The sequence below is a fragment of the Eumetopias jubatus genome, unplaced genomic scaffold (assembly GCF_037043125.1).
Source record: "Eumetopias jubatus isolate StellerSeaLion01/CBP00866 unplaced genomic scaffold, mEumJub1_p1.0 scaffold_10, whole genome shotgun sequence".
NCBI lineage: Eukaryota > Metazoa > Chordata > Mammalia > Carnivora > Otariidae > Eumetopias > Eumetopias jubatus.
In genome coordinates, this window is record NW_028274816.1 from 64,645,481 (window position 1) to 64,671,274 (window position 25,794).

The 25,794-nt window shown below is 47.0% G+C and overlaps 2 protein-coding genes and 1 long non-coding RNA gene across 6 annotated transcripts in view; 1 reads left to right on the plus strand and 2 right to left on the minus strand.

Annotated features, from left to right (window-relative positions):
• ZNF606 (zinc finger protein 606) overlaps positions 1–4,144 on the minus strand; it is a 29,279-nt gene extending 25,135 nt beyond the window's left edge. The window contains exons 1-4 of one of the 3 annotated variants that reach the window (XM_028093276.2): positions 3,532–4,144; positions 2,191–2,300; positions 1,146–1,202; positions 536–624 (exon numbers count right to left, since the gene is read on the minus strand). In XM_028093276.2, the coding sequence (XP_027949077.1) occupies positions 536–624; positions 1,146–1,202; positions 2,191–2,221 (177 nt within the window). In that variant the 5' untranslated portion in view covers positions 2,222–2,300; positions 3,532–4,144. Of the gene's footprint in view, positions 1–535; positions 1,203–2,190; positions 2,301–3,531 lie in introns of those variants that run through there. The other 2 variants (XM_028093274.2, XM_028093275.2) reach the window with 2 other exon arrangements.
• On the plus strand, positions 4,032–11,107 carry LOC114200969 (uncharacterized). Of its 2 annotated transcripts, XR_003607559.2 has the most exons (4): positions 4,032–4,839; positions 5,753–5,960; positions 8,606–8,686; positions 10,737–11,107. It is a non-coding gene; the product is annotated as an uncharacterized LOC114200969 (long non-coding RNA). The 2 variants fall into 2 exon arrangements; XR_003607558.2 differs by having other exon boundaries at positions 8,606–11,107.
• A 4,278-nt stretch (positions 11,108–15,385) lies between these two features.
• LOC148163315 (uncharacterized) lies at positions 15,386–25,093 on the minus strand (the record flags this gene model as incomplete). Its single annotated transcript, XM_088027039.1, is given in 9 exon segments — positions 15,386–15,497; positions 15,499–16,132; positions 16,135–16,662; positions 22,274–22,352; positions 22,640–22,826; positions 23,327–23,969; positions 24,178–24,251; positions 24,732–24,738; positions 24,937–25,093. Coding segments are annotated over 9 exon segments (2,421 nt in total), but the record flags the coding sequence as incomplete, so codon positions are not given.
• Between the last annotated feature and the right edge of the window lie 701 nt (positions 25,094–25,794).

Sequence of the window (25,794 nt, forward strand, 5' to 3'; positions counted from 1 at the left end):
GGCTCGGCTCCTCCAAGGCTTGGGGCCTCCCTAAGCGTCTCAAGCTCATGTCCTGAACCACATACACACCACCAGCAGGCCATGAGGTCTCGGTAGCTGAGTGAACCATCTTGGAAAAGGGACTGAGAATTCCTCAGAACCAGGGCTCGAACTCGTCCATGTTCCCCTCTCAGCAAGCACAGAGCTCACAGGACAGCATCAAACTGAATCAGGCACTGAATACATGAGGTAAGGTGGGAGGAGGAAAGGGGGGCTGCCAGCTAAAAGGGTTGCCCCTGATCCCCCAAAACAACACACAGCACAGCTAGGGCTCAGGAATGTGAAGAGGCTGGTTGATAATGTGGCTCCAAGTCATAGAAAAATGTTTAAATTCTTCCTGAATGCTCAGAAAGCAATAAACTTCTGGCCAACTCCTTCTCTACCCAAACTCTAGCTGTTATACGGTGAGGAACACATAAACTAGGGTGGCGGGGGACCACCTGGACACCTTAGGGAACAGGACAGCCCTTCAGGAAAAAGTAGAAGCCCACCTCACCTGGATCTGGGCTGTTGGAAGCCCAGGGGCCCTCCTCTCCTCCTCGGGGTTCTCTTCCACATGCCAGCTGGAGTCCTGAGGACACAGAGCTGGGGAGGAAAACAAAGTCACAGAGGCAGTTCTCCCTGCCAGAACTATGCCCACATAAGTCCTTTATCCTGGGGGGAGGGCTCAGGGAGAGCCAGTTCCTGGCCCTCTCTGCTGGGCAAAGGAAAAGACTCATCTCCCCATTTTATAGATGAAGGAAATGGGGCTCAGGGAAGATAAGGGATGTGCCTAAACATGAACCCTGCACTGCCCCCCTTTGCTCTGAGGCACTGTCTAGGAGAAGCAGTGCCATTCACATCCTTTCTGGGCCTGAGCCACAAATGGCCACACATTTATTCTCATGCACCCTGTCCTGGAGGTGTCACCATCACTTTATCTCCCAGTGCCATGTTCTGATCCTTTCCTGTTCCAGCTCTGCACAGAGACAGATCTGGACCAGAGTCCCCCACTCTCCCAAGCCCTAAATCCCCCAGCTCTGATTCCTGGCCAAGGAAGGTCAGTTCTGGGGGAAGCCAGGACAAGCAGCCAACATGGCCAATGGGGACACAGGCTCTTAACTCACCCCAGGAGGCCCATGGGTCAACAGCCGCCATTCCCCAGGACTGGTCTGTAAGGACACCTGCACCAGATCAGGTAAGGACAAGTAAAGGAAAGGCACTGTGACAACAATCCTAGTGACTAAAGGCAACAAAATGGAAAAGGAGATCTGCCTCACTAACGGGTGTAACAAAGTTCCATAAACAGAACCCAAGGGCATGTGACAAAATCCAACATAATAAGCTAGATTTATACCAGAAATGCATAGGTAAGTCACTACTAGAAAATTTGATGTGATGTAGCCACAGAACAATTAAGAACAGAATCCCTTAAACAGCTAAGGAGATATCTAATAAAATGTTTAACATTACCTAATTTTTAAAAAAAATCTAAGTAGTAAGACACTCCCCCTCGATGTCTTCACTGACAGATATATGAAACCTAACTTAAAGATAGTATACCACTGACATCACACTATTTAACACTATTCTTAAATTACATGCCAATGCTATAAAAACGAAAAACAAAAATAAAGGTAAAATATAGCAGTGATAGAGAAATTCTGATTGGATGTATGACTGTCTAAGAAATCCCACAAATCACTAGAAAATCTCTTAGAACTAATAAGACATCTTAGGACTATAAAATATACAAAAATCACATGGTGTTTTACACCAACAAGTTTCCCTTTTCTCCAACAACCAAGTTGTTTTTCTTTTTAATCTTTTTTTAAAGATTTTATTTATTTATTTGACACAGCGAGAAAGGGAACACAAGAAGGGGGAGCGGGAGAGGGAGAGGGAGAAGCAGGCTCTCCGCTGAGCACGGAGCCCGATTCGGAGCCTGACCTCAGGACCGTGGGATCAGGACCTGAGCCGAAGGCAGACGCTTAATGACTGAGCCACCCAGGTGCCCGTTTTTTCTTTTTTAAATGTCACTCAGTTCTAATTCTATACCAAGACCAAGAAACCCCCTCCATCTCCCAAAACCCTCAGCTCCTGCCCAGGTTGACCCCTGGCTGCAGCAGGTTGCTGCTGAGGCGGCCCAGAAGAAACAGAACTTGGACTCACCCCACGAGGCCCACGGGTTGATGGCTGCCATCTCACAAGATCAACTGACCAGGTGCCTGCCCAGGTGCACAGGATTCGGGTGATTCACGGAATGCAAATGCAGTACCAACCTAATGACAAATGGAAAACACAAAAGTGGTCCTTTCTCTGGAGAAGATCCAGAGGGAACAAAGACAGCCCATCCACAGAAGCAACAGAAGACTTCTGGGGAGCATTATAAGAAAACAGAATTTAGGGATGCCAGGATGGCTCAGTCAGTTAAGCATCTGCCTTCGGCTCAGGTCATGATCCCAGCGTCCTGGGACTGAGTCCCACGTGGGGCTCCTTGCTCAGTGGGGAGCCTGCTTCTCCTGCCTGCTGTTCCCCCCTGCTTATGTGCGCTCTCTCTCTCTGACAAATAAAATCTTAAAAAACAAAAAACAAGAAACAATTTACATGTCAAAAACAACAGAATGAAGAGTGAGTTGAATAAGCTGAAAAAAAGCACAATCCAGGATGAGAGGGTGGAAATTTGTCAATGGCTCCCAAGAGACAGCCAGTGACAACTTCCAGGTAACTTTTCGGTGACTTACAAAAATTACTGTCAAATCTACCTGCACCACCCAAAAAATCAGTGGCTGCCTAGAGCTGGCGGGGAGGGAGGAATGCGGACTGACCGCTTAATGGGTGCAGGGGTTTCTTTTGGGAGGTGATGAAAATGTTCCGGAATTAGATAGTTTTTTATTTCACAACTCTCTAAATATACAACAAAAACCACTGACTTCTAGTCTACAATGGTTAATTTTATGTTACGCAAATTTTACCTAGAAGGAAGGAGGGGAGACAAGCAAGAAATCAACCTGCAAAACCTACCAGGCCCAAGCCTGTCTGTTTCCTGGTGTGGAGCCCAGACCACCAACTCCCTAGGTTCCAAGTCTTTGTGCAAGTCCCGAGACCTCTCTGGGGTTTCAAGGCCAACTGGCAGAGCTCTGCGGATTCCTGAGAGTGTGTTTAAAGCACCAGGACGCCTACTGGGCCCCGGGAACACCGGGATCTGTGCCAAAATTCAAAGTAGGCAAACTATTCTGCACCGTTGTTTGCAACTTAACAAAGTCCGCGGTCACCGCAAGCTTAAAGGAACCGAGGCCTGTTCCCCTCCCACGTTCGACGTCGTCCTTCAGCGCCTCCGGTGAGCCCGCGGGGACGAGAAACGCCCGCTGGGGAAAGAAAGGTGTTCATTCCCGTTAAGGGCCTCAGCGGCGTCCTCATCACCTGCTGCCGGGCCTCCCGCCCGACCTCCTCTACTACCCCCGGGGCGCATGCGGTGCTCAGGTGCCCGGACCGGCGAGCGGCCCGCCTTACCTGGTCCGCGGCTCCCGGCCTCCCGCCCCTGCGAGCCGGTCCCCGCCGCTCTCGGCAAGCGACTTAGCAAACTCGGGACCGCTCGGCCGGGGGCGTCCGGCTTTTGTTCCGCTCCAAGGTTCGGCCCGGCGGTGCACTTGGGATCCTCGCGCGCGGCGGGGGAGACAAAGGCGTGCCGGGCCAGCGGCCGCGACCCGGCGCCAGGCCGGACGTGCAGGGTTTCCCCCGGGCCCGCCCAGCCGGCCCAGCGCTGCCGCGAGCCGGGAGGCGGGAGGCGGGAGGGTGGCAGAGGCAAGGGAAACGGGGGCGCGAAGCCAGGGCGGAAAGGGCGGGTGCGGGACCCGCCCTGGCGCCGCGCTGGCCCCGATGGCAGGCGACGCGTCCTGCCGCTCGCTCTCCCGACCCTCCCAGTCCTCGGCGTCGGCGGCAGCGACAGCCTCACCGCCTCGGCAACCGCCTCACCTCGGCGGCGGACAATGGCGGCCGCTCCCCCGGCGTCGACCAGGACGTGCCGCGCGGGCTCCTGGGAGTTGTAGTTCCGGGCGGTATGCTTCCGGTTGGTCCGGAAGCGTCGCCATGGCAGGTACAGGGAGCCGCTCCGCCTGGAGTCCCGCCTCCGCGGCGTCAGGGACTTACCTGGGCGACTAGTGTTCTAGCCCCCGGCGAGCCGGACGGTGCTGTCCTGGGCCTGGACCACCCTCCCTGCCGCCGCTGCCGAACTCCGGAAGGCCTGGGTCGGTCGCGACCCCGTGAGCCTCAGTTTGCCCGTCTGTGAAATGGGGGCTCGCGGTGGCTGCCCTGAGCAACGCGACCTTGACGAAATCTGATAGTTCTCCGCGTCCCATACGCAGGTCTGAACGCTTCATTTAATCTTTACAATACTGTGAGGAAGTGGCTGTTCTGCCCCCCCTTCCCAGATGAGGAGGCGGGTTTGAGGCGTCTCCTCCTACATGAAGCCCTTGTGTTTAGAACATAGGGGATTGTTCCCGGATCTCTTCCTAGAGGGTGAAGCTTTAGGGGAGCCCAAATCACCGCCGACCCGTGTTGTGCAGTTTCCTGGAGGGAGCGTTCGTCGCGAGGCGCTGAAGACTAGAGCGGGGCACGCGGGGAACGAAGTCTCTGCCTGGCGGCTCCTACTCAAGCCGCTCGTCAAGGGCGTGGACCGGGATGACGAAAGGGCGCGCCACCCAGCACGGGGGGGTCCCCGGGCCACCCCCGAGCCTACAGCGCCAGCCGGAGCCGGAATCCCCAAGCCCGTTGGCGGCTCTCGGGGACCCTGCCGGAGCCTCCTTCCCGCCGCAGTTTGAAGTGAGCCGCTCCCCGAGCTCCTACCCGCACCTGCCCCCTTGTCCCCGGTTCGTCCCGCCTGTGCGTTTGTCCGCCCTACTCGCTTCGGCTGCACGGTGCGCAGAGAGGGGCAACGAGGGGCCTGACGGCAGGTAGCCTTAGGGCTTCGCGATGGCTCCGACTCTGGCTTTGCGTGAAACGAGAAGCCACCGCAAGGTTGGGAGCAGGGCCCTGGCGAGCTCCGCCCTCCCCAGAAGGTCACCTGTTTGTGTGTGGACAGACGGAGGGGTGAGGGAAGGGGCGGGACGACCCCTGCGGCCGGTGCGGTCATCAGTGGTCTGAAGGGTGGCGCTGGGGGCGCGGTGGTCAGCGTCCGCTTGCGGAGGCTGGTATCTTCAAGGTAGGGGCACAGCCGGTAGCAGGCTCAAGGTCTTGCTTCGTGAGCGGCAGCCCAGCCTGTGATGCCCAGAGCGAGGCAGGCTTCTCAAGGAGCGGCTACGCGCCAGGGCCTTTCGGGGAGAGGCCGGGTAGGCAGTGTGAGGGTTCCGCTCGCTCCGACGCGAGCCGCACCGCCCCCTGCTCTCTCCCTGCCGTGGGGTCGCCGAGGCTGGGCTGCGCAGCCGTCTTGGATGCCCCTCCTGTGGGGGTCTGAGCTGCTTCCGAGCTGCCAGTTTGGGAAGTGGGACAAGATCAGGGCAGTAGGAGAACCTAGGCACTCGGGGGCACGCCCTTCCGCTGAGATGCCTGAAGAGCGGTCACCCCATACCACCTGAAGGGCAGCCAGATGATGAGGACGAAAGGTAAAGGAAGGGGAGTCCAGGCACACTCTTGCAGCGAGTAAGACCTTTTGTGAGTATAACCGTAGGGTCACCAAGAGTAAAATAACTAGTACAGATAAGTTAGACCTGAAGTTGTCTATGCTCTCAAATCCTAGGATTAACTCATCTTCACCAGCGAGGAGCCCAGGAGTCATTAAGTTCGACATTCTGTGGGATCGTGAGTCCTCCACGTGGAAGTCAGCACGCCTCTCCGCGGTCAGTGGCCATGCAGAAGCTTCCGCTTGCACAGCTCTTCCTTGCTGCCTTTGCCACCAGCTCAGCATTCAGCCTCGTTTCTCTCGTCCCAGGGACCTAATGGTAGAGGTCTGCTCATTTTTCTTTTAAGAAAAACATGTAAAATATAATAAAGTTGTAAGGAATTCAGTGAAACCCTATGAAAACACTCCTAAGCTGAAAAAAAAATTATCCATGTAGCTGAAACCCCCATGTTCCCCTCTTCCATAGAAACTGCCTTTCAGAGACAGCCACTATCCTGAATGAAATGTGGATGGCTCTGTGTTTTTGGAAATTTTACAACATATATGTATCCCAGAGCAATACAAAACATTTACTTTGCATGTTTTGCATTCACATAAATGTATCTACATAAGATTTTATCTGCAACTTGCATTTTTTGCTGTATGTATTTATCATTCCAAGATTTATCCTTTTTGATATGTGAAACTTTATTTATTTTCACGGCTGTCTAGTTTCCTGTTAAATGAGTATAGCAGAACTTGTTCATACTGTCTACTTTTGATGGCTACTTACGTTCCTTCAGTAAATATTCATTAAAGAACGTACTATGCAGGGTGCCTGGGTGGCTCAGTCAGTTTAGCATCCAACTCTTGATTTCAGGTCATGATTTCAGGGTCCTGAGATTGAGCCCCCGCATCAGGCTGCAGGCTCAGCAGGGAGTCTGCTGGAGATTCTGTCTCTCCCTCCCCCCAACTCTCTCATGTGCTCTCTCTGTCTCTCTCTCTCTCTCTCTCAAATAAGTAAATAAATCTTTAAAAAAAATAAGAACCAATAATATAGGAGGTGGGAATAAAGTAGTGAGTAAAAATCACAAAACCCCCACTGCCCTCAAGGAGCTCACATTCTGGAGGAGAGTGCACAATAGAAAAATAAGCAAAGGGCCGCCTGGGTGGCTCTAGTCAGTTAAGCGTCTGCCTCCAGCTCAGGTCATGATCCCAGGGTCCTGGAATCGAGCCCCACCAGGGGATCCTTGCTTGGCGGGGAGCCTGCTTCTCCCTCTGCCTGCTCCACCTGCTGCTCCTTCTGCTTGTGCTTTCACTCTCTCTCTCTGACATAAAACCTTAAAGAGAGAGAGAGAAAAAAATAAGTAAAATATATAACACATCGGATGGGGTTAATTGCTAAAGGCCAAGTAAGGAGAGGGGGCAAAGAATGGGGGAGGAGGTGGTTGTGATTTTAAGTTGGTGGCTCAGGGAAGGGCCCACTAAGAAGGTAATATGGAAGCAAAGACCTAAAGGCAGGGAGAAAGCCAGCCATGCAGGTATCTGGGGGAAGAGCATTGCAAGCAAAAGGCTTCCAGCTCCTATAAATGATGTTGCTATGAAAATTCATATACAGGTCTCCTTATGGACAGATGTAGGGTCTCTCTGGCGTAAGCCCTCAGAGTGGTACTGATGGGCCATAGCAAATGAATATTTATATCCAACGTTGGTAGATGTTTCCAAAAGGATTGCACCTTTTTTCTTTTTAGAGATTTTATTTATTTATTTGACAGAGAGAGACACAGTGAGAGAGGGAACACAAGCAGGGGGAGTGGGAGAGGGAGAAGCAGGCTTTCCGCTGAGCAGAGAGTCCAACGTGGGGCTCAGTCCCAGGACCCTGGGGTCATGACCTGAGCCAAAGGCAGACGCTTAATGACTGAGGCACCCAGGCGCCCCAGGATTGCACCTTTTCATATGCCTCCTAGCAACGGTTAGGAGTTCCACTTGCTCCACATCCTCACCAGTGCTTGGTACTGTCAGCTTTTTTAAATTAAAAAGTATGGGTAGAAAATTGTATTTCATTGTGAGATGTTTGCTCTTCTCTTATTGGTGAGATTCAGCATCTTTTCACGGTGTTAGCCATTTGTGTGTTCTCTCTTTGAATTAACTTCTCACTTCATGCATTTTTCTCTCAGGTTGTCTTTTTCTTCCTGGCTTATAGAAGTTCTTCACAGAAATTTAACATTAATCCTTTATTAGGAATGTATCCTTTCCAAGTTTTGACTTACGTTTTACTTTGTTTATGGTATCTTTTGAAGCAAAGAAGGACTTTTTAAAATGTCTTTTCCAGGACAACTGGATGGATCAGTCAGTTGAGCTTCTGGCTCTTGATTTCCGCTCAGGTCATGCTCTTGGGGTCCTGGGATGGAGCTCCCCGTTGGGCTCCATGCTCAATGGGGGGTTGGCTTGAGATTTTCCCTCTCCCCCAAATTGTTCTCTCTCACAAATGAATAATTCTTTTTTTTTTTTAAGATTTTATTTATTTATTTGACAGAGAGAGACACAGTGAGAGAAGGAACACAAGCAGGGGGAGTGGGGGAGGGAGAAGCAGGCCTCCCGCCGAGCAGGGAGCCCGATGCGGGGCTCGATCCTAGGACCCTGGGACCATGACCCGAGCCGAAGGCAGACGCTTAATGACTGAGCCACCCAGGCGCCCCTCAAATGAATAATTTTTTTTTTAAGATTTTATTTATTTGTGTGACAGAAAGAGAGGCAGCGAGAGAGGGAACACAAGCAGGGGGAGTGGGAGAGGGAGAAGCAGGCTTCCTGCCGAGCAGGGAGCCCGATGTGGAGCTCGATCCCAGGACCCTGGGATCACGACTAGAGCCGAAGGCAGACGCTTAAGGACTGAGCCACTCAGGCAGCCCTCAAATGAATAATTCTTAAAAAATAAAAGTAAAATAATGTCTTCCCCAATCTAAGATTCCTTTTATTCCATTTGCTTGCCAGTTGCCTTGGCCAGAACCTCCATTACAATGTTGAATAGAAGTGGTGCGATCAGACATCCTCACCTTGTTCTAATCTTCAGGGGTAAGCATTCAGTTTTTTACCGGTATGATATTACCTGTGGATGTAGATGTCCTTTGTCAGGTTGAGGACATTGCCTTCTATTCCAAGTTTGGTGAGAGTTGTTTGTTTTTTAAATCAGGAATGACTGTTGGATTTTGTCAATTTTTTTCTGCATGTATTGAGATAATCATATACTTTTTTTTTTAGCTTGTTAATACAGTGAAGTACATTTATTGATTTTAGTTAAACCAACCCTGCATTTTTTAGATAATCCCACTTGGTCATGACTTTTTAAATTTCTATTATTTTATTATTATTGGATTCAATTTGCTAAAATTTTGTTTATAAAATATTCGCAGCATATACATTTAACAAAGGACTTGTATCCAGAATATATACACAACTCCTACAACTCAATAATAAAGACAAACAACCTAACAAAAAATGGGCAAAAGGCTTGAATAAACAATGCCAAGCAGCCAATAAGCACATGAAAAAGTATTAACTACCATTAATCATCACACCAGGATGAGATGTCACTGAACACTCACTAGAGGGGAACCTGGGTGGCTCAGTCAGTTGAGTGACTCTTGGTTTCAGCTCAGGTCATGATCTCGGGGCTGTGGGATTGAGCCCTGTGACTGCCTCTGCACTCCGTGGGGAATCTGCTTCTCTCTCTCTCTCCCTCTGCTCCCCTTCCTTCCCCCCCGCCACCCCTGGTGTACTCCCTCTAAAGTAAATAAATCTTTAAAAAAATGCTCATTCACTAGAATGGCCAAAATGAAAAAGACAATGCCAAAATTTGGTAAGGATGTGGAGCAGCAGGAATTCTAATACATGGCCGGTACTTGCAGAAAATATTACCACTTTGTAGAACTGACAGTTTCTTAAAAAGCTGAGCATACATCCACCCAGCCATGTCACCTCTAGGAGTTTCCCCAAGAGAAATGAAAGCATATGCCCGTAAAAAACAAAACAACCTTGATAAGTATGTTCATAGCACCTTTACTCATAGTAACCAAAAACTGGGAACATCCCAGGTTTCCATCAATCTGAGAATGGATAAATTGTGCTATATTTATACAATGGAATAAATACTACACAGCAACAAAAAGAATTACTGATCTATGTAATGACATAGATAAGTCTCAAAAATTTTTTGCTGAGGGAAAGCAGCAGACACAAAAATGCACAAAATATGACTACAATCTCACCGTAGTAAATTCTAGAATTGGCAAAAATAACCCATGCTGATAGAAATCACTATTTGCTTTGGGGTATATAGGGAAGAAGTATCTGGGGACAAGAAGGAACTTTCTGGGGTAATGGGAATGTTCGTGTCTTAATAGGTGTTTGCCAAAAATGATTCAATGGTGTACCTAGAGCATTTCACTGTTCTGGGTACTCAGCAAAATTCTAGGCTAAGGGGATTTTTTTCTTACAGATTTTATTTATTTTAGAGACAGAGAGCAATGGGGGGGGAGGGGTGGAGGGAGGAGAGACTCTCAAGTAGACTCCCACTGAGCACGAAGCCCAACATGGGACTTGACCCCATGATCCCGAGATCATGACCTGAGCCAAAATCAAGAGTCCGATGCTCAACCGACTGAGCCACCCAGACGCCCCTAGGCTAAGGGGATTCTCAAGAAAAGTAATTCTCAGAAAATTATTCTTGCACTTAGGGTTTTTCCTGCCCCGAATCTGGGGCTCTGTTCCACCAGCCCACTGTCCTCAAAGGCCAGAGCCTTTGTGCAGTTGCTCCATCAGTGGCCAGCCACTTTGATGCCCACCTGCACCCAGTCCAGGTATTTGTCTCCAGTATGGCACTGGGCTCACCTGTAAAAGGTTTTCCTCTCTTTGGAATTCATCAAGTTTTCCTTGATTCCACCTCTCTTCAGTAGCATATCATAGAAGAATATCCAGGTAGATATTCATGAACATCATATACAGGGATCGAGGATCAGTATCTTCCTGGAATGTTAACTTTATTCAGAGTTGGTGAAATTGTGTTGTAGATTTGGGGGGTTCTTTAAAGGCTATACTTTTTCCTTTTTGTTTTAATTCACATTAGCTGCATCCTGGTTTTGTCAGTTGTGTTTACGTCCTGAACATCTATAGATGGAGACATTTTTACTTCTCACAAATGAGGGACACATCAACCCACGATGCTCACATCTCTGGCTTGGAGAGCCAGTCTTGCTCCACCAGAGTCCCCAGATGAGGCATTTGCTTTCTGGCACAGCTGCTGAGGCCTATACAGCTGGCTTTTAAGAAGCAAGTGTGTGGGGCGCCTGCGTGGCTCAGTTGGTTAAGTGACTGCCTTCGGCTCAGGTCATGATCCCAGGGTTCTGGGATCAAGCCCTGCATCGGCCTCCTGCTCAGCGGGAAGCCTGCTTCTCCCTTTCCCATTCCCCCTGCTTGTATTCCCTCTCTTGCTGTCTCTCTCTGTCAAATAAATAAAATCTTTAAAAAAAAAAAAAAAAGAAGCAAGTGTGTTTCCTTATGGACTCATTTTTTAAGCTTTTAATCTTTCTCTCTGTATCTCTCATATACACACATACTGGGTCTTGTATATTAGTTCAACCTCTCAGTGTAACAGCACTGATAATATCTCTGGCTACACACACATGAATGATCTGTGTTCTGTTTCCCACCCAGTAACATGGGATAATGAAAATTTTGGATTTCATGATTTTAATATTATTCCTGGATGAAAATAATGTTCTTTTAAATTCCAATTATATACACTTATTTTAAACAAATTAAAATCACTTGAAGTTAAAGGGAAAGAACAAATATTGCTTACAATCCCACCATCAACAGATAACAAATTATTAACATGTGGGTGACATTTTTCCACAGAGCTCCCCTGGGAAAGACTTATAATTTCATAGAATTGGGATCATCCATGTTGTTATGAACCTAATTTTGTCTCCCAATAATATGCCATTTAATTTTTGCACCATAATAAGGTAAACTTTCTCCTATTGGGGAGCATTTAGTATTTTGCTGTTATAAACCATGCTATAACAAAGGTCCTGCCCACATTTTCATAGCTGAGCAGTTATTTCCATGGATAAACTGCAAAGGTGAGATTGCTGAATCAACTCATGAACATACTTTGCATTGGACACTTCCAACTTTACCCTACAAAGAGGGTATACCTATGTAACCATCCATGGGTGCTGAATAATAGAATCCATTTCCTAGGGGCGCCTGGGTGGCTCAGTTGGTTAAGCGACTGCCTTCGCCTCAGGTCATGATCCCTGGGTCCTGGTGATCGAGCCCCGCATCAGGCTCCCTGCTTGGCGGGAGGCCTGCTTCTCCCTCTCCCACTCCTCCTGCTTGTGTTCCCTCTCTCTCTGTCTCTCTCTCTGTCAATTAAATAAATAAAATCTTAAAAAAAAAAAAAAGGAATCCATTTCCTACACTTTCTTAGTTTTCTTTTTTTTCTTAAGTAAACTCTACCCCCAACATGGGGCTTGAACCCATGACCCCAAGATCAAGAGTCCCATGCTCTACTGACTGAGCCAGGCAGGCACCCCCATTTCATAATATTTTTTATAAATCTTTTTTTTAAAGATTTTATTTATTTATTCATGAGAGACAGACAGAGAGAGAGAGAGAGAGGCAGAGGGAGAAGCAGGCTCCCAAGGAGCAGGGAGCCCGATGCGGGACTCGAACCCAGGACCCTGGGATCATGACCCGAGCCGAAGGCAGACGCCCAACGACTGAGCCACCCAGGCGCCCCTCCAACATAGTCTTTTTAAATCATTGTCAATCTTTACCTGCCAATTAGCCTCTCTAGACTGTGTTTTCTACATCTATAAAATGGAAATAATAGAACTTGCTTCACCAGGATCTCTGTATTAAATGAGGTAATGTAGACTGCATGATTGGGGTACTGCCTACCTCATAACAGCTGCTCAAATATTTATTTTTTTTAAGATTTTATTTATTTATTTGACAGAGAGAAATAGCAAGAGCAGGAACACAGCAGGGGGAGTGGGAGAGGGAGAAGCAGGCCTCCCGCAGAGCAGGGAGCCCAATGTGGGGCTCGATCCCAGGACCCTGGGATTATGACCTGAGCATATGGCAGACGCTCAACCAACTGAGCCACACAGGTGCCCGCAAATATTTATTTTCATCATTTTAATTTGAATCTCTTTGATGACTTATGAATCATGTACTTTTTAATGTATTTGTTGTCCATTTGTATTCCTTTTGTGAATTTCCTGTTCATACAAAGGACTAGTGAGCAGCCTTTTGCCTTGGTCCTCCCTGACTGGAATGGAGATGGCTCTACATCTGGGATTGGCAAGGCTTTTCTAATAAATATTTTACCTTTTCAGGCTATGCAATCTCTTTCACAACTACTCAATTCCACCTTAGTGTGTTAAAGCAGCCATAGACAATATGGAAATGACTGGGCGTGGCTATGTTCCAATTAAGACTATTTACAAAAACACTTGGGCCAGATTTGGCCTGTGGGCCATAGTTTGCCAACCTCAGTGCTAGTGTCACCATTTAAACCTGATACCATATGATAAAAATATTTTTTTCCTGGGGCGCCTGGGTGGCTGCGTCTGCCTTCAGCTCAGGTCATGATCCCAGGGTGCTGGGATCGAGCCCCACAATCGGGCTCCCTGTTTGGCGGGAAACCCGCTTCTCCCTTTGCCTCAACTGTTCCCCCTGCTTGTGCTCTCTCTCTGTCAAATAAATAAATAAAATCTTTTAAAAAGTATATTTTTTTCCTGCTACCAGGGTTTTTTTTTCCTTAAATAATCTTTAAATAGTAAATTTTATCAACTTCTTTCTCATTAATCATTGAGATGACTACATTTCCCCACTGATTGATTAAAATGGGGTATTATGGTTATGTATTTCCTAATACTCAGTACCCTGATTCCTGGAGTGAATGTTCCTTCTTTGAGTTTTGACAAACTGGTATCACAAGAGCTTTCTACATGTTCTGGAACAGTTGCATATCAGCATAGAGCCCATCCCAGGACTCGATATCACAACCCTGAGATCACGACTCGAGCCAAAGCCAAGAATCGGATACTTTGTGCCACCCAAGTGCCCTCTCCTCTTTGTCTTTTTATTTACTGTAAAATTGTAGCAGTTAAAAAAAAAAGATTTATTTTTCTTGAGAAAGAGAGAGAACGTGTGAGCAGAGGGAGGGGCAGAGGGAGACGGAGAGAAACTTGTGGGGCCCGACACAGGGCTCGATCTCATAACCTGAGCTGAAACCAAGAATCAGGATGCTCAACCAACTGAGCCATGCAGGTGCCCCATTAAATTGTAGCAGTTTTGAACATAAAAAGAAAAGGAAAGCCACACAATATCCAAAGACTTTTATTGATTAGCTACGTTCATTTCTGTTTTATTCTAAGCCCTTCTCCAAATGCACATATAGGGCAACGCAGTCACAAGAGTTCACATTTCACTACAGTTGACCCTTGAATAACATGGGGGTTGGGAGTGCTGACGCCCTGCACAGCTGAAAATCCGCATATAACTAACTCTCCAAAAACTTGACTAATAGCCTCCTATTGACTGGCAATCTTACCAATAATATAAACAGTTAACACATTTTATATATTATATATATATTATATACTGTATTCTTTTTTTTTTTAAAGATTTTATTTATTTATTTGAGAGAGAGAGAATGAGAGATAGAGAGCACGAGAGGGAAGAGGGTCAGAGGGAGAAGCAGACTCCCTGCCGAGCAGGGAGCCCGATGCGGGACTCGATCCCGGGACTCCAGGATCGTGACCTGAGCCGAAGGCAGTCGCTTAACCAACTGAGCCACCCAGGCGCCCTATATACTGTATTCTTATAATGTAAGCTAGAGGAAAGAAAATCATAAGGAAGAAAAATAAAGTTACAATACTCTACTGTATTTATTGAAAAAAATCCACATATAAGTAGACCTGCACAGTTCAAAACTGTGTTGTTCAAGGGTCAACTGTATTATAGGCATTTTCCATGTTTCTACAGTGTTCATAATTATTGTTTATAATGAATTCCTGAAACAAATTAGAAGCAGCCCAATTTTCTAGCATTGGGGGAACAATGAAGCAAATAATGGCACTCTGGCTCTTTCGAATGGTACATCAGTCATTCAGTCAAATATCATCATCCTATTTTGACTTCTGAGCAATAGTAATTGGGTAATCACATTAATTAATATTACTGAAGAGAGTTTTGGTCTCACTAATTAAAAAATTTTTCCTAGGTGGGGCGCCTGGGTGGCTCAGTCGTTAACCGTCTGCCTTCGGCTCAGGTCATGATCCCAGGGTCCTGCTCAGGGGGAGCCTGCTTCTCCCTCTCCCACTCCCCCTGCTTGTGGTCCCTCTCTTGCTGTGTCTCTGTCAGATAAATAAATAAAATCTTTAAATAAAAATTTTTTTTTTCCAAGGTATCAAATGCCACACAGGTTCAGCCCTTCTCCGGGAATGCATCAAAAAACCACAAAATTTAAATGTGTGTGTAGTTTTTATATATTAAAATGAAATATGGGGCGCCTGGGTGGCTCAGTTGGTTGGGCCATTGCCTTCAGCTCAGGTCATGATCCTGGAGTCCCGGGATTGAGTCCGGCAACGGGCTCCCTGCTCAGCGGGGAGCCTGCTTCGCCCTCTGATGCTCCCCTCTCTCATGCTCTATCTCATTCTCTCTTTCAAATAAATAAATAAAATCTTTAAAAAAAAATGAAATATGTAGTTTTTTTTCTCTGGTATGAATTCTTTGGTGCCCAATAAAATTAGAACCTCGATTGAAAGCTTTCCCACACTGATGACATTTATATGGTTTCTCTCCAGTGTGCATTCTTATGTTGAGTGAAGGATAAATGAAAACTGAATGTTTTCCCACATTTGTTACATTTATATTGCTTCTCAACAGTATGGATTCTCTTGTGAACTGTAAGGTGAGAGCTGTGACCAAAGGCTTTTCCACATTCATCACATTGGTATGGTTTCTCTCCAGTGTGCGTCCTTTCGTGTTGTGTATAGGAGGAGCGGTCACCAAAGGCTTTCCCACATTCATTACATTTATAGGGTTTTTCTCCAGTATGTGTTCTCTTATGCACATTAAGATTAGACCTTCCACTGAAGGATTTTCCACATTCATCACATTTATAGGGTTTCTCTCCAGTATGAATTCTCCGGTGTACATTAAGATGAGAATTTTGGCTAAAAGACTTTCCACATTTATTACATTCATAAGGTTTCTCATCAGTGTGAGTTCTCTGCTGTAAAATGAGGTGAAGGCTCTGCCAGAAAGACTTCCCACATTCATTACATTCAGAGGCTTTCTCTCTATCGTGATTTCTCAAATGGTAAGAAAGAGATGAAAGTTTCTTAAAGGCTTTCCCACATTTGTTACATTCATACGGTTTCTCCTTAGTATGAGTTCTCATGACCTGAGAGAGGGGTGGGCTATAGGTAAAAAAATCTCCACTTTACATCCGTAGAATTTCTCTCCTACATTAATTATCTCGTGTGTAGAAAGGTATACGCTCTAGTTGGTATATTTACCATGCTCAATCAACTTAGACGGTTTTCCCAAGGCTGTTCCACATGGACTGCCTTTACAAGGTTTCTTCCCTACCAAGATTTCCTGATGATTTTTTAAAATAAAATTATGATGTAAGCTTTGAACTGAGTCAATTTGATGGAAATATTCTTTGACAAGAAATCTCCGTGAAGAAACAAAGTCTGAATTGAAACTGCATTTCCCCACAACTTCAGCATTTCCCCAACCCCCATCACGGGTCACTACTTGCCCTTGTTTATGTTCCATTGGCCCCAAACTGCCACCATGCATCTTCTGCTTCTCTGACTCATCCCCAGATTCCCAGCCATCTGCTGTGGGAGAACATCAGCAATCATGCACTGCGGATCTTGTCAGGTTCATGCTGCTGGGTAACTCCTTCCCAGAAAAGGCCTCTGTGGGTGACAACTCCTGGCTTTTAGGTTTCTTCTTCCATTCTAGAAGGAAATTAAAAATAATTTAGATCTAGTCTTACAAAGCACCCAGAACCAGGGTCAGACTACCTCAGTTACCCTCGATCTTTCTCATTCTCAGTTTCTTTAGTTCTCCCTGAGCGTGAACATTTCCACCATTAACACACGGTTCCTCTCTGCTTGAGGACCTTCCTTTGGTCTCCAAAGTCTTCAACCCTTTCCCTTTTCATCATTCAGCTCTTGAGTCTCAGGTCACCTCCTCGGAGAGATCCTTCCAAACCTCCCAGCCTGCATGGGTTCCTTATCACTTTCCACCTCATTGTCCTGTTTCATTTCCCTCATACCACTGTTTAGCATTAGTCAACACCATCTTGTTCTTTTTGTTCTTTATTGTCTGCACCTCCTCAGACACCATAGACTAGAGGCTTTAGGCTCCACAGTGGTAGGAACCTTGCCCATCCTGTTCACACTGTGTCTCCAGTGCCCAAAATGCACAGAGAACAAAAGGACTCCACAGGCAGATGGATAAACAAAAAGAGTGATCAGCACAGCAGGCAGAGGGGATGCACCTGGAGCCCCAGGGATGCTTGGGACATGTCTATGAGGTGGAGAGAGAGGGTACCTGATCATGCTCCCCAGCAGCATGACTCCCATCAGGGGGGTAGGTCTTATGTTTCTGACATGGGAAGAGGCTATGGAATTGAATTTGAGGAGGTCTTTGCAAGGTCACGCAGAGCAAAGAGGGACCTGGAAATCTGCAGAGGGTTTCTCCTTGAGTCCTTGACTGGACTCCAACTGCAAATGCATAGAAGGCTAAGACCTGACAAAGAACAGGGCTGAGCAGAGGTTTCAGAAGTTACCCAGTGTTGGGAGACTTAGCTGTGACCCAGAAAGCACCCGAGGCACTCAGGTGAGACTCTAGAAAGTTGTACCTTAGGAGGAAACACCATACCCTAAGGATAAGGACTACATCCAAGGACTAAAGCAAAACCAAAGTAACATTACCTTAATAAATCCTAAAACCAAGCCTCATCAGGATTAGGGTGACCTGTAGTAATTTAACTGCCTACTAGAAAAAAACCTCATACTCTTGGTAGAAGACAAGAATCCATAGTCTCTCCAATGCATTGTCTGCAGAATCCAGTATACAAAAATTGACTAGAAAGATAAAGAATCAGGAAAATGTGACTCATAATCAAGAAAAAAAATTCAATAGAAGCAGATATACCAAACATTAGACGGAAAAGATTTAAAAATAACAATTATAGCTCTTTCTCTTCAACTTGGTGGCCAAGCAGCAAACACACAGAAGCTGATCTTCACGGAGACCCTAACAAGCAAGAATATTACCCTCAAGGTCAAGCCCAGTGACACCACTGAGAATGTCAAAGCCAAGACAATGAGGGCATCCCACTTGACCAACAGTGTCTGTTTTGAGGGGCAAACAGCTGGAGGATGGCTGCACTCTCTCAGACTATAATATCCAGGAAGAGCACCCTGCACTTGGCACTTGGCCTGGAGGTGGCATCACCCAGCCCTCCCTCTGCCAGCTCGCCCAGAAATACAACGTTGTGCTCCCGGAGACGTAAGGTCACGCCAACCATCCGCACCTTCAGATGAAGGTCAATAAAGCCCCTCCATCAGTTCTTCCTTTTCCCACAGGGTGGCCTCCTGCCGGAGCCCCATGGCCCTGGGGCCTCAATAAAGTTTCACTTACACTGACTGGGGGAAAAAGCCCAACCTATTATAAACATAACACAGAATTTCATGGAAATTTTGAAAAAGAACCAACTGAAAATTCCATTCTGGAATTAAATAAAAATACAGTATCTGAAGCAAACCATGAATAGACTTAACAGCAGACTGGACACAAAAGAAGAAAGAATCTGTGAATTCAAAGGCAAGTAAGTGGAAATTTTATGATGATACAAAGGGAGAGAAAAGAATTTAAAAACAGAACACCTGACAAAAGGACTAATGTGTAGCTGTAGTTGCAAGAGGGATCGAAGCAGCAGAGGAAACATTTGAAAAGATAAGAGCAGAGATTTTTTTCCAGACTGATCAAAGGTACCATTCTAGGTGTTCAGTGTTCAACAGCAACAATCTGTAGAGAAAATCTTGTGATTTTGACATCTGATATCAAACTTTTTAGCACTTCATTACATACTTCAATGTTATAAATAAAGCTAGTAAAACCATTCTAAATGACAGTCTATAGGGGAAAGATACACATGAGACTAAATTCCCACTTTTAAAATATAACTTTTTACTGGGTACATATTAAAGACACCCCAAAAAAGGTGAAAGTTCACAGGCAGTGTGGGTTTAAAGCACCATAACCAAGGATTTAAGAACTAAACCATCAGTTCTATCTGATTTCATTCATTTGTTCCCTGTAAACCCTCTCTGCTCTCTAAAAAACAGCTGAGGGGCACCTGGGTGGCTCAGTCAGTTGGGCGGCTGCCTTCAGCTCAGGTCATGATCCCCAGGGTCCTGAGATCGAGCCCCACATTGGGATCCTTGCTCTGCAGGGAGCCTGCTTCTCCCTCTCCCTCTGCTTCTCCCCCTGCTCATGCTCTCTCTCTCACTATGTCTCTCTCTGTGTCAAATAAATAAATAAATAAATTAAAAAAAAAAAAAAAACAGTTGATAGGGATGCCTGGGTGGCTCAGTCAGTTAAGCGTCTGCCTTTGGCTCAGGTCATGATCCCAGGGTCCTGGGATCGAGTCCCACATCAGGCTCCCTGCTCAGCGGGGAGCCTGCTTCACCCTCTGCCTGCTGCTCCCCTGCTTGTGCTCGCTTGCTCTCTCTTGCTCTCTCACTGAAAAATAAATAAAATATTTTAAAAAGAAAGAAAGAAAGAACAGTTGATAAACTGCGCCTGCCTTTCAGAGAGAACTGAAACACAAGTGGGAGCTTCATCCAGGCCAGAATGACAGAAAGAAGTAAAAAGAAGCCAAGACTTTAAAGTGATGACAGGTCTTTATCAAACACTGCACCCAACAGTAGCAGAATATACATTCTCAAAATAGACCATATGCGGTGTCATAAAAACATCTCTCAATAAATTTAAAAGAAGGGCACCTGGGTGGCTCAGTCGGTTAAGCAGCTGCCTTCGGCTCAGGTCATGATCCCAGGGTCCTGGGATCGAGGTCTGCATTGGGCTCCCTGCTCGGCGGGGAGCCTGCTTCTCCCTCTCCCTCTGCCTGCCTCTCTGCCTACTTATGCTATCTCCCTGTCAAATAAATAAATAAAATCTTTAAATAAATAAATAAATTTAAAAGGCCTGAATTCATACAGAATATGTTCTTCAATCACAATGGAAATAATCTAGACATCAATAACAGAAATTCCCTCATATTTGGAAATTGAACAAGGTCCTTCACAAATCAAAGAAGAAATCACTTTCATATGTTGTATTTTCATTATGATTCCGTTCAAGGCATTTGGAAAACAAAAACAATAATGAACTAAACAATAATGAAAATACAACATGAGAAAATGTGCAGGATGCAGTTGAAATAAGACTCAAAGGAAAATGCATAGCTATAAATACAAACATGAGAAAGGAAGAAAGCATTAAAGGTAAAAAACTAAGCTTCTACCTCAAAAAGCCAGAGAAAAGGAAAGCAAATTAAGCCAAAGCAATGGAAGGAAATAACAGAAAGCAGAAATCAATGCAACGGAGAAAAAAAACTCAGTCATGTCAACAGATGCATAGAGAGCATTTGACAACACCCATTCATAATAAAACGAAACAAAACAAAAAAAACCCTCAGCAATCCAGGAATAGAACTTTCTCAATTTGATAAAGGGCAACAGATCATATTTAATGGTGAAATACTGAATTCTATCCCCTAATATCAGGAGCAAGGCAAGGATGTTCATTCTTATCACTTTTATTTAATACTGTACTGGATATCTATGGTGACAGATATCAGAAGAATGGTTGCCATACTGGGGGAGTCCTAAGTGGAAAAACACATAAGGAAATGAATGCATGGGGATGGAAATAGTCTATGTGTGGATTGGAGTATGGGTCACACAAATATACATTTGCAAAACTTTTTTGGGCTGTACTCTTAGAAGCAGCACATCTCGCTGTATGTTAATTTCACATCAATTTTTTTAAAAAGTACTAGAGGTCCTAGCTGGTATAATAATATAAAAAATGAAAAAGCATAAAGTCTGAAAAGGAAAAAATAAAGCAATCTTTATTTGAAGATGACATGATTGTGTAAAATATCTAAAGACATTGAAACTTAATTACTAAAACAACTAAGTGATTTTAGCAAGCTCACACAGGATAGAATGTCAAAGAAAAAATTATATACACTAGCAACAAACAATCAGAAAATGAAATTAAAAATAAGACTTACAATAGCATCAAAAATGCCAAATTTCTAGGAATAAAATTAGTAAAAGATGTGCATGACCCGTATGCTTAAAAACTGCAAAATACTGCTGAGAGAATTACCTAAATAAATATACCATGATCCCAAAATTAGAAGCCTCAACATGTTAAGATATAAAGTCTTTCCCAACTGATCGAAAGCACTACCAATCAAAACTTAATCTATCACTCAACAAGTCCCCTCCTAGATATTTACTCAAGAGAAATAAAAACACAAGTCTACTAAAAACATTGCACAAGAATGTCCATAGCAGCATTATTCATAATAGCCCCAAACTAGAAACAATCCAAATGTTCATTATCAAGAGAATGGATAAATTGTAAATCATCAAAAAGTAAAAAGGAATGAAATAATAATGCATATAATATCATGGATGGGTAAACCTTACACAAAAGAAATAATATATGGGGGCACCTGGGTGGCTCAGTCGGTTGAGCGGCTGCCTTCGGCTCATGATCCTAGGGTCCTGGGATAGAGCCCCATGTCTGGCTCTGTGCTCAGCGGGGAGCCTGCCTCTCCCTCTCCCTGCCTGTCTGCCTACTTGAGATCTCTGTCTCTCTGTCAAATAAATAAATAAAATTAAAAAAAAAAAAGAAAGAAAGAAATAATGTATGATTCTCTTTATCTGAAGTTCTAGAAAAGGCAAAAATAACCTATGGTGGAAAAAAAAAAAATCTCAACAGTGGTTGCCTTTCTTAAATGGAAAGAGGTAACAAAGGAACTTTGTGAAATAATGAAAATGTCAACTTTATTTGGATAAGAATTACATACGTGCATACATTTATCAAAATTTTTCAATTGTACATTTAAATTTTGTGCACTTTAAAAGTATTGTTGGCAAAAAAATAAAAAATACCCATTGTCTTCAAAGTAACAACAGTAAGATGGAGGTTGACTTCTCAACAGAAACCATGGAGTCCAGGAGACAAGGGCATGGTGTCTTTAAAGTGCTGAGAAAAAGAAAAAACAACAACAACAAAAACCTGACAACCTAAAATTTTCTGTTTATGGTATCTTTCCAAAATGAAGATGAAATAAAGGCATTTTCAGGCAAACACAAAATGAGGGCATTTTGTCACTCTAAAAGAACTCTAAGCAAAAGGAAAGTGATCCCAGACATAGTTAGGGAAATGCCAAAGGTAATGAAAAGCACTAGAAAAGGAAGACACGAAGGAACACATAGACAAACACTGACTGTAAAGGTCCTTTCCCCACCTCACCTACGCAGGAATCTTGGGAGAGCCCTCTGTCCATCATCCGTTGCTCTGCTCCGAGTTCTACCTGGGCAACAATATCTGGCTTGAGGTTCCAAGGGCCTGTGCAAATGAATGATCAAGCTGTGAGGTTTGGGTTTTTTTCATATACATTTTGTGACAACACGTTTTAAAATTTATTTTTAAGTAAGCTCTATGTCCAACATGGGGCTTGAACTCACAACCCCAAGATCGAGTCACATGCTCTACAAAATGAACCAGGCAGTCATCTCAGGCTGTGAGGTTTGACGAGGAGAAATCCCCCAGGGACTCCACACTCCCAGCTATAAACGGAAGCCACTCTGCCAAGACCCCAGGCAACTCGAAGCTGACACGGGGAACAGCCTCCGCCACACTGGCCGGTGTCACGGCCTCCGGCATCACGGCACGGTACAGGGTCCGCTGGGCAGGGCCCAGAAGGCCCCACTCCTCCTGGGTGAAGTCCACGGCTCCAGCAGCGAAGGTTATAACCTGCCCCTGAAGCGTGCCCCCCACGTCTGCCGAGCCACGACCCTCAGCCCTGCAAGCTCCCAGAGCAGGGAGGGGGCTGTGCGGGAACGCGAGCATCGCACCCACGTGTACAGGGAGATGTCCTGAAAGCGTCCCGGCTTCTGAGGGATGCGCCTGGGCCTTCCTGGGGGGAATCGGGGTCCGCGTCAGCCGTTTCGGAGGTGAGCCGCCACGACACTCCAACGTTTACACCCACATTCATGATCAACCTGTTATCTTCAAGACCAAACGATCAGTTCCCTTTAGGGTTCCCCTTCCTTGTTTATACCACCAGGTACATAAAAATGATAACGTTAATATTTGCTGGTAATAATGGTAACATTTGCCAAGGGTTCTCTTTCCACGCTGGGCGCTGCTCTTCAGTAAGCACTTTACCCAGCGGAAATTTTCCTAATCCTCAGAACGGTCTTGGAAGCCGTTCCCACTTCCTGGGGTGGTTTTCGTTCTCTCAAAAGACGAGCCTGCGCTCGGAGTTCGCACATCCGGGAGTCAGGGTTACGGTGGCCTCACGAAAACGGACTGAGAGATGTTCCCTTCTTTAGGCAATCGTTCCGGAGGATGGGAGGACAGCAACGGCGGTAGCGGAAGCCGTCTGCAACGTGGGCGTGTAGCCCCCCGCTGGGAGGTTTTGTCCGATCTCCGCTGGTTACACGACTTCGCAGGCGCACGTGAGGGCTGCAGGACGGCTGCGGTTCTCCGCCTCGCTGGGCCAGACGACCGGCTGCCGCCCCGACTCCCACCCGCGCCTCGGGAGCAGGGTCCGGACCCAGCCCGCGACCGGAGGGCGCGCGGCCACCCGCCGGGGGGCGGGCTGCCAGGGGCCCCGCGGCCACCGCCTCTTCCGACTCCGAGATCCTCGAGGAGCCGCCTGCAGCCCCACCCGCTCCCTCCAGCGCCCACCGGCTCGGGGCCCCGGACAGACCGCCCGGGGCGGCCCCGGACCACGGAGACGACCGGAGCCGACCGGAGCCGCGCGGCCGGCGCAGCCTCTCGAGGCGACGGCGGCTCCGAGGACGAAGCGGAACCGCCACGACCCGAAAAGCCCGCGCTGCAGCCCCTGACCAATGGGAGAGCGCGGCCGGGGACTCCGGGGCGACGGACCCCGCCGCGCGGGCATTCCGGGAGTTGTAGTCCTGCGGCCGCAGCCCGGGCCCTAGTCCAGCAGTCGGCACCGCGGAGCGCCCGGAGAGTCAGACTGCGTTTCCCAGAAGGCGCGGAGGTGGGGGTGGCCGCCCAATGGGCATGCACGACCGGGCCTGGGCTGGGGAAAGGGCCTTCGGTGCCTGGTATAGCCTAGGCTCCCCTGCCGGGCCTAGGTGGCAGTGAGACAGCGTTCTCTCACTGTAATTCCCCGAAGTTACCGTTGGTCAGGTTCCCGAACTCCAGAAGCGCGCAATCGGCGGCTCCGGAGAGTCCACGAAGCCTGAGAAGTATTCTAAAAGTTAGAGGGAATTACAGTTACACTAGCTTTGTCCACCAGGTGGCGGGCGTAGACACCTATGGCCTCGTACTACATTTCCCAGAGGCTCCGCGAGGCGGGTCCTCCCGGGGAAGGCACGTAGTGGGCGGTGCCAGAGAGTGGGTGTCCCCCAGGAGCGTGGCCTTCTGGGAGTTGCAGTCCACTGTAGCGCATCCCGGCCCGGTCCTGCGCTGAGGCTCGGACTACAGTTCCCACAAGGCTCTCTGGCAGCGCGGGGTTGGCGGTGTCTGGGGGCCGTCCGCCCTCACGTCCCGCTGTCGAAGACGCTGTCTTCCCAAATACACCTACCGTCCTGGGGACGAAGTAAAAATAAGTGTCTTGATGTCCTTTTTATGTAAGACAAAGACACGTATTCAAATGTTGTGTCCGTGCGCCGTCGCTTCCGTTCATCGGGTGGGGAATGAAGGCAGGCATCCCTCATAAATCATCGGATACGTCTTCCCTAAAACGGAAGGGGGTTTGGTCCCGGCTAAATCGCGGTGTTGTCGTAACCGAGATTTTCACGGTTATGTTTCCTTGACAATACGGAAAATGAGAAAATCCTGGGGGTGGTTTTGTTCTCCGCCTGGAGGGCTAAAAGGTGGAGAAACTCTCCTGTCCGGGCAAGTGGAACTGTCAGACTTCGGAGAGCGAAGCCTACGTTCGGAAGCGGGGCGCAGAGCCCTGCTCGCCTCTTCTGGCGGCCGGACCTGCGCTCGGCTCCCCGGCCGCACGTGCGAGGCGGGCGCGTTCCCTCCGCGCGCGTCCGAGCCCCGGCCCGTCCTGGGGCGGTGCCGTGCACGCGCTGTTGGCGTCATGGCCGTTTTCTGCGCAGGGCGGGTTCCCCAAAATCCGTGTTCTCTGTGCGCTTCGTGGTGGTTCTCTAAGGAATTTTCAAAACCTCTTTTTTTTTTTTAAGACTTACTTATTTTAGAGAGAGAAAGAGCGAACGAGGGGAAGGGCAAAGGAGAGGGGGAGAGAGAATCCCAAGCAACTCTGCGCAGAGCGGGAGCCCAAACCCTGAGATCAGGATCTGAGCTGAAGCCACGAGGGCCACGCTCAACCAACCGCACCACCCAGGCCCCCCAAACCCAGGGCTAGTGCCCAACCCCCTCCCCAGCCTCTGCGGCATTTGGTGTCATTTGAAAGCAAATCCCAAACAGTGTTCTGGTGTCCTATTTTAACTACAATATGTAATGTAAAGATAAGGACCATCTTCTAACGTAACTAAAATTCCATTATCAAAATTTTAGAAAAAATAACTTTTGCACTATGGAATATTCAGTATTACAACTTAAAATTATATCCACGGTTTTAAGTAGTTTGAGGGACGCCTGAGTGGCTCAGTCGGTTAAGCGACCGACTCTTGATTTTGGCTCAGGTCGGAGATGGGAGTCTGACTGGAGCTAAAGGCTCAGCAGGGAGTCTGCTTGAGTTTCTCTCTTTCCCTCTCCCTCTGCCCCTACCCCCGCTCGCACTCTCTCACTCTCTCTCAGATAAATAAATAAAATCTTTAAAA